General features: G+C 42.4%; 1 protein-coding gene across 1 annotated transcript in view; it reads left to right on the forward strand.

Moving 5' to 3' along the window:
* Nucleotides 1–873: 873 nt before the first annotated feature.
* The window catches only part of LANCL2 (LanC like 2), a 59,433-nt gene continuing 45,264 nt past the window's right edge, over nt 874–15,042 (forward strand). Inside the window, exon 1 of the mRNA XM_007094799.2 lies at nt 874–1,167. Coding sequence (XP_007094861.2) covers nt 964–1,167 — 204 coding nt within the window. The 5' untranslated portion in view covers nt 874–963. The remainder of the gene's footprint in view (nt 1,168–15,042) is intronic.

A 15,042-nucleotide genomic window follows, 5' to 3' on the forward strand; every position in this document is an offset into this window, starting at 1 on the left:
AAAAAAAAAGGCCTGTGGCTCCTCCTCCAGACACCCCCCTCCCAACTGTGATGAATAGGAGGGACTGTTTCCCCCCCTGCCCCTGGGAGACACTATCCTTGCAGTGTTTTAGGCTGTTTTGAAATTCTTTTCTTTGGAACAATTTTTTCCCCCTTAATATCAAAGAGCTGCTGCTGCTCGCGAGGCTGGCTGGCGCACCAGGGGCCGAAAACACCAGAGGCACCGCTCGGCTGGTGAAAATGCAGATTGATGATGGCGCGTCCAGGGACGCGCCTTCCCTGTTCTGCAACCCGCACACACCTTGAATGACAGCGAATTATTCTCTACAGGTTTTTCCTGCGGGAAAGTACCCCGCGCGGCCGTTCGGCTTTCTCTAGAAAATCGTGAGACGGGCTCGGCCGCAGAAGAGGAGCCGGAGCGGCGATCCCGGGAGCGCTTCCAGAGAGCCCGGGGGCTCCGGCCTCTGCCGCGAGCGTCTCCTCGGACCGGCTGTGCGGGCCGCGGGCTGGGAGCGGACGGCGGCGGCGAAGGGACCGCGCGGTCAGACGTGAGCGGACTCGGCCGCCTGGCGCAGCGGAGGGCCCGGCTTTAGTGCTCCCCGCCGGGCAACTTTCACCGGAGCCCGCGCCGCCGGGGCTCGGCGGCCCGGTCGGCGTCCAGGCGGGGCGGGGGCACCACGTGGAGCACACCGGCTGCCGCCAGATGTGCCAGCCACCCGCTCCGAGGCAGGCCCCTCGGAGAGGCTCCAGCCCGCCCCGAAGCCCCGCCGGTGCTCGCAGCTGGCGGCCTTCGTAAAGAAAGCCCTCGCCTTCCGCCGCGCAAGGTCCCGGGGAGAGGCGGCGGCGCGAGCACTCCCGGCTCCCAGAGCGCGGCTCGAAGCGAAGCGCCTCGCCAGGAGGTTTGTCCCCGCCCGCACGCCGTGCCGCGCGGCCCCAGTGGTGGGGCACCGGGCGCGCGGCGGAGATGGGCGAGACCATGTCAAAGAGACTGAAGTTCCATCTGGGCGGGGAAGCGGAGATGGAGGAGCGGGCGTTCACCAACCCCTTCCCGGACTACGAGGCCGCGGCCTCGGCGGTGTTCGCCGCCGGAGCGGCCGAGGACACAGGCTGCGCTCGCCCCCAGCCCACCACCGACGAGCTCGGCCTCCCTTTTCACAACGATGGAAAGGTGAGTCGGCAGCTGGCCTCGCCCGGGCCTTGGGCCGCGCCAGGTAGGGGGGGAATCCCGCCGATGGTAGAGTCCATCCGCCCCTCCCCGCCCCCTTGTGACGTCACCGGTCCGCGCCCGTGCGAGAGTCTCAACCTGGGAGGGCGCAGAGATCGGAGGCGACTGTCTCGTGGGCGCTTTCTGTGTTACGAAGCTGCGCTGCTTCCGGGAGGGAGGGCTGTGCGTTTTGTTTTGTTAGCCACGTTCCCTTTGATAGGCACCACTTTTGATATTAAGACTCATGCTTCAAAACTGAAAAGTCTTGCCAGCCTTAGCCAGCTTGCCCACACAGAAAACCAAGAATACTTTTTCACAACTTTCTGTCCACTCAGCTTTTATCTCTTATTCTGGAACAACCAGTCCTTTTACTTGAGGACACAGTTGCACTTTTTTTTTCTTTAACAAAAGACATGTTCTTCATATTTTTCCTTATCCAAAGAAATACATTGTGTTTTTTCTTAGCCCACTTTTAATACGCTGTTGTTTCCTTTTAACCTTGTTATTTCTATTAGTTTTAAGGACATGTATTGACTAGAATTCTTAATCCTTGGAAACCTTAATTTCTAGTAAAAACTAAGAAGTAAACAATTACGGATTGCCTGTTCCACAGGCATTCTGTGAATTGGCTATTCTATGAATTTCACGATTTCTAGAAGTATATTCATCCTTACAGTAAATTTTTCAGTGTGGCACACCTGTTTACCAATGAACTTAAATAGCTTTAGGTCCTTTAATAAGAAGCCAAAAGTAGCTGAACGTATGTTCAGTAATCAGTGCCTCAGAATTTTATCTTATTTAGAAATGATCTAGACATGATGTGGGAAACTAAAGGCAAAGGAACTGTAGATAAAATTAAATTTCCAGATAACCTGCAGCCCATTGACAGATACTTGAGAAAGGCAGAGTCTGACATTCTTCCAGGAACTCCACCTGTCTTAATGCTAGGTAGAGAGAAAAACAACTTTAGCTTGACAATAGCTAGGCCTCCAGGATCCTGTGATTCTTCTTTAGCAGGTGAAAGTCCTTTTGGAAACTTGCTTTACCTCCCCCAACTCCCAAGCATATAATCAGTCACCCCTCACAAGCACAGTGCAGCTCTTTCTGCCCAAGGGTCCTGTCCCTCTGCTTCAGTAAAACCACCTCTTTGTACTGAAGGCATCTAAGAATTCTTTCTTAGCTGTCAGCTCCGAATCCCAACACTCCAAACCACATCAGAGACTTTAATTTACCTGTTGTTAATAATTATGTGTAACTTATTCATGAGAATTTCATGAGACATTAAATAGGTAACCTTCATATGAAGTTGTTTTTCTGGCTGACAAATTTTATAAGAGATAACATGACCTTATGACTAGTGCACCCAGATAGAATAAAAGCTTTATGTCTGCATTATATTTAATGCTGAGAATGTCGAGAACTGACCTCTGTGCTGTGGAGCCGTAATATATAACACGAAGACAGAATTGGAGAATAAAGAAGGAAAATAGTTTGTTACATTGCTGGGCAAATGAGGCTGCAACAGGCTAAGGCCTTTAAAAACTGCAAGCCCCCCACAGAAAAGGGCTGGGGTGGGGGAGGTTTATAGGAAAATACAGGATCTAGCAGGTTTTGACTGGAATTGGGTGCTGCCAGCCTCCTACCTCTTGCCTTTAGGGTGGTACCAGGTTCCGGAAACAAAAGTCTTTAAGAATGGAGGAAGGGAGCTTTGCAGAAGAGACGAAAAAGGTTACTTTAAAATCGAGCTTTACTGAAGCATGAGTGCAGCCATTTTGATTTTTGTTCAACTTTATGCTTTTAACTGGTTTCAGTAACCCTTAAGACATGCCTATTTTAATTAAACCAACAAAGTTTAACTGGCTTCTGTTCACCGAAGACTATCATAGATCATGTGAACTTGAAAACCATTTGGATTCATTTCTGTGTTTCTGAGAGCATACTTACTTTATGTAAGCACTTATTTTTCGTTACGCTAATTAAATATAGCTCTTTTCAAATTAGTTTTGGCTGTACCATTTGTAGCTTAAAAAAAAAACAAAACACCCCATCGTTAACATACATGTATAGACATACATAAAAATACAGAAAGGCAAAACAGATCTTACGGTTCGGGGTTCCTAAAGATCTTGTAGAACATTTACATCTCAAAGGCACAGAGAAAGGATATAAATGTCTGCAAAGGGCATATGTTTCCTAAGTCCAGATCTTTTACTGTATCTGCAAGACTTTTGAGATGAATAAGGTGAGTTCTGGGATTGGTAAAAAGGATAGATGGACTTTGAATGGGTTCGAGAGCTACATTACTTTTCTGTAAAGCCTTATTTTGTAAGAGAAGTACAGTCGTTTTTAATTCCCCAAAGAATTGGATTGCAACCTGAATGATATCAAGAGGCTGACCTAGCCATCCAGCTATATTATCTTCAGTTTGCTTCTTCTGGTTCACTAGGTAGAGGGTAGAATCTGCATTTTTAACAAGCTTCTAGGGAATGCAGATGTTCGGGTTCACAGATCCCACTTTGAGGAGAAAAGCTCTAGAGTATACTCCCTCCCTAACCCCCACTTTAGTCTATTTAGAATCAAGAAAAAAGCATTGTATTTCTCTGGACAATTGAGAAGTGCTGATTTCCTTATTTTTCCCTAATACGCTATGAGGTTAAACAAATTTCGGAAGTAAAAAAGCATACACTTTAAAACAAAAACAGAAAATTGTATAAAGAATTATAAAATAAAGCATTTCCAACAGCTCAAGATTATGCCAAATTATAGATACCATATAAGAGTGTTCTTTATCTTCCTTTTTTCTCTGCTGAGAAAGCTTTCAAATTCTTAGGATCTGTCAAATCCTTCAGAATTGGCTCCAGTCTACCTCTTCAGCCTCATTACCACCCAGGGTTTTTCAGGCTCCCTCCTCTCTAGTCATATTTTACCCCTCGCCAGTCTCTTAACGTAGTTTCTTGTAAGTCCCTGTGCATGCAGCTCTCTCCTTAATCTGTCAAATCTGTGCTGTTAAATTAATTAAACAAGGAGGCCATTACACACTGGGGTGGCTCTCATGCCCTGGTGGTCTACATAAGCAAACCAAGATCTAAGTCAATAAATACCCCACAGTTACAAAATCAAAACGCTAAGGATAACCAATCACAGACAGCAAACGGCTTAAGCTACAGCCAGTCGAATAATTTCCATCCTTTGCTTCTGTCTCTCCCCTGGCTCCTGTCAGCAGAGAGCTCCTAACCACTTCCGGTTTGGTGCTGTCCAATTCAAACTGATTTGTCCTTAAATAAATTTTTAATATGCCTCAGTTTATCTTTTTATGAGTTCTGGTGTCAGAAGAGGGACCTAAAGGTCCCTCCCCCCCACCCATGGGTCCCAGGTGCAGTGAACCACCAACCAGGCAAAAGTACCTGTTGAGCCCCTTTGGCCGCTTTCTCATTGCCTCTGGAGGTCGCCGCTGAGTCCCTCCTTGGATCCTAGCTCTGCAGCTTTTGCATTATGAAGCTTCTGACTTTACTTAAACATTTCTTTTTCCAGACTCAATCCAATTCAACAACCAGACTGGGTCTGGGGTTGGGTGGGGTCTGACTTAAAACTGAACTGGTTCCCATGTGAGAGTTCAGGTGAGTAAAATTTTGTTTTAAGGCTCAGGCTTAAAACCTTAACCTTATCAAAAACAATCTTGAATTACAGTGGCCACAATCGAGAACTTTTAACCATCCTAGATAAGCTTATCCATTTATAAGTTGCCATAGAGAAAAAGGGTGTCAGCCAAGCACATGCCTTAGAGAGTACAGGGAAAATTATTTCTCCTCCAAAGTTTGAGGACTAGGATGAGACCCACTAGGATATCCTCTCCAGAGCCTACAGATCCTGAGAAAACCGTCAGAAGCTGGCAAAGCGTGAGATTCTTACTAGTCAGCTCTCCCAGATCTCTACCTGTGGTTCCGGGTCCGGAGAGGAAGGTCAATTTTATGTTGTCCCTTCCTTTCCCAATTCAAGTTGGCAGGAAAAAACATTTGTCAAAATTGTATCCCTGAATGTGAGTCATGAATTGGCTTTCAGGTACCCACTGGCTATTGATCCTTTCTCTCCAAGGGACAGCTATTGCCTTCTTATTTTTCTCTTTTTGTGTCCTGAGAACTTGGCTTGGGTATCTGCCTGCCTGGAGCACACATGTCCTTGTGTGTGTAGGCGGTTCAGCTGTCAGGTGGGGTGCTCCAAAAATACGGCTGCACAGAAATGTGTGCTGAACTCCATTTGTGGCTGGGGTCCCACCACGTGTTGCTGGCTTTCAGAGAAGTTGTCTGAGTTCTTCCTTGGGCTATCTTTGGGAGTGGCTCCAGATCTTGGGAGGTTAGTGTCCTTTGCACCCAATTTGGGATGCTTCTTGCATCCAAGGGGTTTCTCAATACAATCAGATATTTACTTTCAGAATCCGACTGAAACCTGACAAGATATCTGAAAGGATTTTTTTTTTTTTAAGTGGCTCTATGGTCAGCAGTTGGCCAAATGGAAGCTGATATTCAGAACCTGAAACTTTTTTTTTTTTTGAGACCTCCCCTGAGCTAAAATGAAACTATGTACCCAGAGGGAAAGAAAAATATTTTGGAGCCACTGTGGAAGAATTTACTAAACATTCCAAAGTTCTAAATCTGGAACATAAGACTCTTATATTCTAAATCTAGAACATAAGACTCTTCTGATTTCCATCTTAGTTGATAATCTTCTCCCTGATATAAAGAAGCAAACTGAAGATAATATAGTTGGATGGCTAGGTCAGTCTCTTGATATCTATCATTCAGGTTGCCATCCAATGATCCAGAAACTGCATGTAACAGGTCCCCAGGCTAGAGCATTAGTATGCCTTTTGCTTGGGAGGAGCACTGCCCTACAGTTTTGTTGAATTTTTTAGAATATGAACTTGGGGCACCTGGGTGGCTCAGTCAGTTAGGCATCCGACTTCTGCACAGGTCATGATCTCATGGTTCCTGTTCTCAGCACAGAGCCCACTTTGGATCCTCTGTCCCACCCTCTCTCTCTACCCGTCCCCTGCTTGTGCTCTCTCTCAAAAATAAACAAACATTAAAAAAAAATTTAATAAAAAAAGTCGGATGCTTAGCCAACTGCCAGGCACCCCACTCCTGCTGTATTTAAAGCCTTATTCATATTCAGCAGTTTGGTTCATGCATAACTTGAAAGCTTACCTTATGTTTTTAGGATTCCTTTATATGTGCATGGTGTTTGTTTGTTTGTTTGTTTGTTTGTTTGTTTGTTTTAGAGAGAGAGAGCATGCAGAGCTGGGGAGAGGCAGAGAGAGAAGATACTCTCAAGCACATTCCAAGAGTTCAATCCGGAGCTCAATCCCAGGACCCTGGGATCATGATCTGATGTGAAATCAAGACATTTTACCAACTGAGCCACCCAAGTGCCCCATTTAAACACCTATTTACATTTCACTTTTCTATTTAAAGATCATGATTGCTTTACAGATTTCTGTTATTTCCTCAAACACAACTTTCATCAGAAAGTACAGAAAAGGGCCGCGTGGGTGGCTCAGGCAGTTGAGTGTCTGACTTCAGCTCAGGTCATGATCTCGGGGCTCCTGGGTTCAAGCCCCACATTGGGCTCTGTGCTGACAGTGTGGAGACTGCTTGGGATTCTCTCTCTCTCCCTTTCTCTCCACCCCTCCCTCACTTGCCTTGTCTTGCTCTCAAAATAAATAAACTTTTTAAAAAAATATAGAAAAAACAAATATTTTAGAAAGAAAATTATTGCATATTCCTTACTTTTCATACAGGACTACTTGTTTTTTTCAGAAAATACCGTGTCTTTCACCTAAACATCTTTTTTGTTTCCTCTTTGTACTGCAGCATAGAGTGCCTTCCCCTGTACTTTTCACATGGCAAACTCATCCTTCTAGAAGACTCATGGTAGATGCTACCCTCTCTGTGAAGCTTTATTTCATTTGTCATAGGAATCTTTGTTACTTGGCCACACCCAAGCCATTCAAAGGGTTAACTAAGTAAGTTGTGTTATTTCTCTATTGCTGCCATAAATTATTGCAAGTTTAGCAGCTTAAAACACCACCTATTTATTTGCTCACAGTTGTGAGGCAGAACTGGGAACAGTGTGGCTCAGCTGGTTACCTGCTTCGAGTTTCACGAGGCCAAAATCAAGGTGTCAGCACGGCCGCCTCCCTTTCCGGCAGCTCTGGGGATGAAATGCTTCTGGTCTCGTTCAGGCTGTGAGCCCAAATGAAGAACTTGTGGGGGTAGCACTCTGGTCCCTATTTCCCTGCTCTTGCCTTCCAGGGGCTGCTCCTTGCTCCTTGATGCTGCCTGATTCTTTCTCATGCTCTCCTTGTGGCCCCTTGTCACCTCTCACATGTCAGGTCTCCCCTGTCTTCTTCACCTTCTCCCACATCCTTCCGACTCTACACAGAGAAAGTTCTTGCTTTTAAACGTTTATTTATTTTTGAGACAGAGACAGAGCATGAACGGGGGAGGGTCAGAGAGAGAGGGAGACACAGAATCTGAAACAGGCTCCAGGCTCTGAGCGGTCAGCACAGAGCCTGACACGGGGCTCGAACTCACGGACCGCGAGATCACGACCTGAGCCGAAGTCGGCCGCTTAACCGACTGAGCCACCCAAGCGCCCCAAAAGTTCTGGCTTTTAGAGGTTTGTGTGATTAGACTGGCTCTACCTGGATACTCTCCCTAAAGTCTTTGACTTGTTTCAGGTTCCAGGGATTGGGGCATAGATGTCTTTGGGGCTGTTTTGCCTACCATAAAAGTCCTTAGCATATTGGTTAAAAGTTTGGAATCTAGAGCTGGCTACCTGGGTTCAGATTCCGATTCTACCACTTATTGTTTGTATCACTTTTGGCAAATTACTTTACCTCTCTCCCTGTGCCTCATATTTGTCATCTGCAAAGTAGGGGTAATAATTATATCTTACCTGTAGGGTTATGTCGATGACAGTGACAATGACTGATGAAAGGGTACTAACGGACTTAGAGGACGTACATTCTTTTAATGGAGCTTAGGAAACTTTCTGCACACAGCTATGCAAAGGAGGCTCAGCAGTGGTTTTTGTTGTTGTTTTCCATTGGAGGAACAAGCTTTCATGGGCTTCTACCCTACAAAGTGCCCCACTGATGATACCCCCTAACCAAAGAAAGGTCTCCTCCAGTCTCACAGGAGTTGTTAATGCCTTTCCATCTCCTCTTCACCCTTCTGAACACTCTGGCTATACACTTGCCCACCTTCAGAAGCAAGGATTTAAGAATAGCCATAGTGAATTCCTGAAGGGTGTGTTGAAGATGGTTTTCTAAGATGTATCATTTTCCTAGAAGCTCCAGGCTGTAACCATGTATGAAATCTCTCTTCCTCTCTCTCTCTCTCTCTTTGTCTCTGTCTCTCCACACACACACATACACACACACGCACACACACACACACACACACAGACATTTATTATGTAGCATCATAATTATCTTTGTGTCTGTCTCGTTAGACCAAGAGCTCTGGAGAGTAGGAACCCAGTCTTATTCACCTTTTGGCCCAGTAACAGTGCCTGGCACATGGAAAACAATGATTATTTATTTTTCAGAAGAATAACTGAATAATACTAAGCTCAATATTTGCTAATAATCCATATCGTGTTTCTGCTTCTTTTTCTCAACTTTACTTTTTATTTAAATTTTAGTTAACATGCATTGCAATATTGGTTTTAGGAGTAGAATTCTCATCACGCACGCAGTGCTCATCACAAGTGCCCTCCTGAGTACCCATCCCCCATCAACCCCCCCATCTTCTACCCACCTCCCTCCGTCAACCCATAGTTTGTTGTCTATAGTTAAGAGTCTTTTGTGGTTTATTTCCCTCTCTTCTCTTTTGTTCCCCCTTCCCATATGTGCATCTGGTTCGTTTCTGAAATACCACATGTGAGTAAAATCATGGTATTGATCTTTCTCTTATTGACTTACTTCACTTAGCATAATACATTCCAGCTCCATCCACATCATTACAAGTGGCAAGACTTCATTCTTTTTGATGGCTGAGTAATGTTCCATTGTGTATACCACATCTTCCTTATCCGTTCATCAGTCGATGGACATTAGGGCTCTCTCCATAGTTTGGCTATTGTTGATAATGCTGCTATGAACATTAGGGTGCATCTACCTCTTTGAATCTGTATTTTTGTGTCCTTTGGTAAATACCTAATAGTGCAATTGCTGGATTGTAGGGGGATTTCTATTTTCTTATGGAACCTCTATAATGTTTCCTAGAGTGGCTACACCAGTTTGCATTCCCACCAACAGTGCAAAAAGGTTCCTCTTTCTCTGCATCCTTACCAACATCTGTTGTTTCTTGAGTTATTATTTTAGCCATTCTGACAGGTGTGAGGTGGTATCTGATCATGGTTTTGATTTGTATTTCCTGGATGATGAGTGATGTTGAGTATCTTTTCATGTGTTTGTTGGCCATCTGGATGTCTTCTTTGGAAAAGTGTCTATTCATATCTTTTGCCCATTTCTTCACCGGGTTATTTGGTTTTTGTGTGTTGAGTTCGATAAGTTCTTTATAGATTTTGGATACTATCCTTTATCAGAATTGTCATTTGCAAATATCTTCTCCAATTCCATCAGTTGCCTTTTAGTTTTATTGATTGTTTCCTTTGCTGTGCAGAAGGTTTTTATCTTGATGAGGCCCCAATAGTTCATGTTTGCTTTGATTTCCCTTGCCTTTGGGGATGTGTCTAGTAAGAAGTTGCTCTGGCCAGAGTCAAAGAGGTTGCTGCCTGTGTTCTCCTCTAGGACTTTGATGGTTTCCTGTCTCACATTTAGGTCTTTCATCCATTTTGAATTTATTTTTGGGTATGGTGTAAGAAAGTGGTCCAGTTTCGTTCTTCTGCATATTGCCATCTAGTTTTCACAGCACCATTGTTGAAGTCTGCCTTTTTTCATTGGATGCTCTTTCCTGCATCCAACTTGTTGAAGATTAGTTGGCCATACATTTGTGGGTCCATTCATCGAACTCTGTTGTGTTCCATTGATCTATGTGTCTGTTTTTGTGTCAGTATCATATATCTTGATGATTACAGCTTTGTAATATACCTTGAAGTCTTGCGTTGTGAAGCTTTGAGTTTTGGTTTTCTTTTTCAAAATTACTTTGTCAATTTGGGGTCTTTTCTGGTTCCATACAAATTTTAGGATTGTTTTTGTAGCACCGTGAAGGATGCTGGTGTTATTTTGATGGTGATTGCATTGAGTGTGTCAATTGCTTTGGGTAGTATAGACATTTTAACAATGTTTGTTCTTCTAAAACATGAGCATGGAATGTTTTTCCATTTCTTTGTGTCCTCTTCAGTTTGCTTCATAAGCTTTCTGTAGTTTTCAGTGTGTAGATTGTTTACCTCTTTGGTTACTTTTATTCCTAGGTATCTTATGTTTTTGGTGCAATTGTGAATGGGATTGATTCCTTGATTACTCTTTTCTGCTGCTTCATTATTGGTGTGTAGAAATGCAACCAATTTTTGTACGTTGATTTTATATCCTGCGACTTTGCTGAAGTCCTTGGTGGAGTTTTGGGGGTTTTCCATGTCGTCTGTGAATGGGGAAAGTTTGACTTTTCCTTGCTGATTTGTATGCCTTTTATTTCTTTTTTATTGTCTCATTGCTGAGGCTAGGATTTCCAGTAGTGTGTTGAATCACAGTGCTGAGAGTGGACATCTCTATTGTGTTCCTCACCTTAGGAGAAAGCTCTCACTTATTCCCCATTGAAGATGACATTAGCTGTGGGCCTTTCATATATGGCTTTTATGATGTTGAGGTACGTTACTTCTGTCCCTACTTTCTTGAGGGTTTTTATCAAGAAAGGATTCTGTATTTTGTCAAATACTTTATCTGCATCTATTGAGAGGTTCATATGGTTCTTACCATTTCTTTTATTAAAGTGGTGTATCACCTTGATTGATTTGTGAATACTGAACCAGCCATGCAGCCCAGGAATAAATCTCACTTGATTATGGTGAAGAATTCCTTTAAAGTACTGTTGAATTCTGTTTTCTAGTATCTTGTTGAGAATTTTTGCATCTAGGTTTATCATGGATATTGGCCTGTATTTCTCCATTTTAGTGGGGTCTTTGTCTGGTTTTGGAATTAAGGTAATAATGCTGGCTTCGTAGAATGAGTTTAGAAGTTTTCCTTCCATTTCTATTCTTTGGAACAGTTTGAGAAGTATAGGAATTAACTCTTCTTTAAATGCCTGGTGGAATCCCCCCCTGGGAAGCCATCTGGCCCAAGAGTCTTGTTTTTTGGGAGATTTTTGGTTATTGATTTAATTTCTATACTGGTTATGGGTCTGTTCAAATTTTCTTTTTCTTCCTGTTTGAGTTTTGGGAGTTAGGGAATTTCTAGGAATTTGTCCATTTCTTCCAGATTTCCCAGTTTTTTGACATATAATTTTCATAGTATTCTCTAAGTGTTCGCATTTCTCTGGTATTAGTTGTGATCTCTCTTCTTTCATTTGTAATTTTATCTATTTGGGTCCTTTCTCTCGCTCTTTTTTTTTTTTTTTTTTTTTTTTTTTAATAAGTCTGGCTGGGGGTTTATAGATTTTTTTAATTCTTTCGAAGAACCAGGTCTAGATTCTATGGTCTGTTCTAGCATTTTGTTGTTGTTGTTTCTTTATCATTTAATTCTGTATTCTTTATTATTTCCCCACTTCTGCTGGCTTTAGTCTTTATTTGCTGCTCCTTTTCTAGATCCTTTAGCTTTAAGGTTAGGTTGCTTATTTGGGATGTATCTTGCTTCTTGAGATAGGCCCGAATTGCAATGTACTTTCCTCTTAGGACTGCCTTTGCTGCATCCCAAAGGTTTTGGACTGTCGTGTTTTCATTTCCTTTCCTTCATGTATTTTTTAATTTCTTCTTTAATTTCCTGCATAGCCCATTCATTCTTTAGTAGGTAGCGCTCTAACCTCCATGTATTTGAGGATTTCCAAAATTTTTCCTATGGTTGACTTCAAGTTTCATAGCATTGTGGTCTGAAAATATGCATATTATGATCTGAATCTTTTTGTACTTGTTGATGGCTGATTTGTGACCCATTATGTGATCAGTTGTGGAGAATGTTCCATGTGCACTCAAGATAATGTGTATTCTGCTTTAAGATGAAATGTTCTGAATATATCTGTTAAGTCCATCTGGTCTACTGTGTCATTTAAAGCCATTGTTTCCTTGTTTTTCTTCTGCTCAGATGACCTTTCCATCACTATAAGAGGGGTATTGAAGTGTCCTACTATTATGGTATTGTTATCAATGAATTTCTTTATGTTTGGGATTAATTGATATATATATTTGGGTGCTTCCAAGTTGGGTCATAAATGCTTACAATTTTCAGTTCTTCCCTTTGAATAGACCCCTTAATTATGATATAATGCCCTTCTTCATCTCTTATTTCAGTGTTTGTTTTAAAATCTAGTTTGTCTGGGGGCGCCTGGGTGGCTCAGTAGCTTAAGCGTCCAACTTTGGCTCAGGTCATAATCTCATGGTTTGTGGGTTCAAGCCCCATGTTGGTCTCTGTGCTGAACGCTCAGAGCCTGCCTGTAGCCTGCTTTGGATTCTGTGTCTCCCTCTCTCTCTGCCCCTCGCCCACTCACAGTCTGTCTCTCAAAAATGAATAAACGTTAAAAAAAATTAAAAATAAAATAAAATCTAGTTTGTCTGATGTAAGCATTGCCACCCCAGCTTTCTTTTGGTTTCCATTAGCATGATAGATGGTTCTTCATCCCTTCATTTTCCATCTGTAGGTATATTTTGGTCTAAAATGAGTCTCTTGTAGGCAATATATAGATGGATTTTTTTTTTTTTTATCCTTTCTGATACCCAATGTCTTTTGATTGGAGCATTTAGTCCATTTACCTTCAGAGTGATTATTGAAAGATAGAAGTTTAGTGCCATTGTATTTTGTTACCTGTAGAGTTGGTGTCTCTGGTGGTGCTGCTCTCTGGTCCTTTCTCGCTTTTGTTACTTCTGGTTTTGTTTTTTTCTTTTTGCTTTTGTTTTTTCCTCTACTTAAGAGTCCCACTTAAAATTTCTTGCAGCACTGGCTTAGTGGTCAGAAACTCTTTTAGTTTTTGTGTATGTGTGTGGGGGGGAGGCTGGGGGAAGTCTTTACGTCTCCTTCTGTTTTGAATGACAACATTGCTGGATAGAGTATTCTTTGCTGCATATTTTTCCCATTCAGCACTTTGAATATATGTTGCCACTCCTTTCTGGCCTGCCAAGTTTCTGTGGACAGACCTGCTGAGAACCTGATTGTTTTCCCTTATGGGTTAACAATGGGTTCTTGGAATGGGGAACTTTTGGGTTCCCTTTGCTGCTTTCATGATTCTTTTTGCATTTTGTGAATTTAATTATGATATGTCTTCGTTATGGCCAATTTTTGTATAATTTAACGGGAGTTCTCTGTGCTTCTGGGATTTTGATGTCTGTGTCTTTCCCCATTTTAAGCTATAATTTGCTCACATAAACATTCTGCCCTTTTTTCTCTTTCTTCATACTTTGGGGCTTTAATGATATGAATATTAATACATTTTAATAATTGCCGAGTTCCCTAAGTCTGTCTTCATGATTCCTGACCTTTGTTTCTCTCTTCTCTTCAGCTTCATTGCTTTCCATCATTTTATCTTCTCTGTCACTAATTTGCTCCTCTGCCTTGTGCATTCTTATTTTTATGGACTCCATTTGGGTTTACATCTCATTTATAGCATTGTTAATTCTGCCCTGACTAGATTTTAGTTCTTTTATCTGTGCAGAAAGGGATTCCCTGGTGTCTTCTATGCTTTTTTTCATGCCCAGCTAGTATCCTTATAATTGTTGTTTTAAATTCTAGTTCAAATGTCTTATTTATGAAATCTCTCACCACCATTTCTTCTGTTCTTTCTTTTGAGGCAAATTCCTCTGTCTTGTCATTTTAGAAGAAGAAAAAACAAGAATAATAGTATTAATAATAGAATGAAATAAAAATTAAAATGTTGAAAAAAATCAAATAAAGGAAGCTAGATCCTAGGTGTGTTTTTGTCTGCTTGTTAATTAGGAGAAGCTTGATAGAAAATAGAAAAATTTAACAATTACGATATAAAAATAAAAAGCAATAAAATAATATAAAAAGAAAATTAAGTAAAAAATCTTGCTCTTTCTGAATTCAAGAAACAAAAGAAAAACAACAAAAACAAAAACAGAGGCAACAACCACAAAAAAAACCGAACAAAGGAAAAGATCCAAATGAAGCTAGATCCAGTTTCTCCTAGAGCAGAAACTTTGCAGCAGTCTAGTCTATTATCAGTAGACTAAGCACATGGAAGGGATTTGTGCTGATTTCTGGGAGAGGAGAGATTCTCTGGGAGAATCTGCTGCTCTGATTCTCAGACCAACTTGCCCTAGTGGAGGTGTGTTTTGAAGGCACAAGGGGCAGGGCTTGGTGGAATGGTTCCATTCTCCACTTGATGGTGCTGTTTAGCTCCCTGGGGTTGATCAGTGTCGGTGGGCCAATGGTGAAAATGGTTTCAACCCACTGTGTAGTCTCCAGAGTGGGAAGTTCTTGCTGTCACAGGCACGTGACCAATTACTCCCCTGTGTCCCTTACTTCCATCAGCTCCCTGCCTCTCCCTCTCTGTGAGCTATCTGCCTACCATGTGGCGCCTCTCTCCGGAGTTTTATATCAGGCACAGCTGTGTTTCAAAACCCCACACTTCAGAGACCCACCCCCCCCCCGAGGTAGGAATGCACACTGATCTTCTGGGGGGAGCATCTTGCCCTGGCCAGGGCCAGATTGTT

Source organism: Panthera tigris, chromosome A2 (genome assembly GCF_018350195.1).
Source record: "Panthera tigris isolate Pti1 chromosome A2, P.tigris_Pti1_mat1.1, whole genome shotgun sequence".
NCBI classification, from domain to species: Eukaryota; Metazoa; Chordata; class Mammalia; order Carnivora; family Felidae; genus Panthera; species Panthera tigris.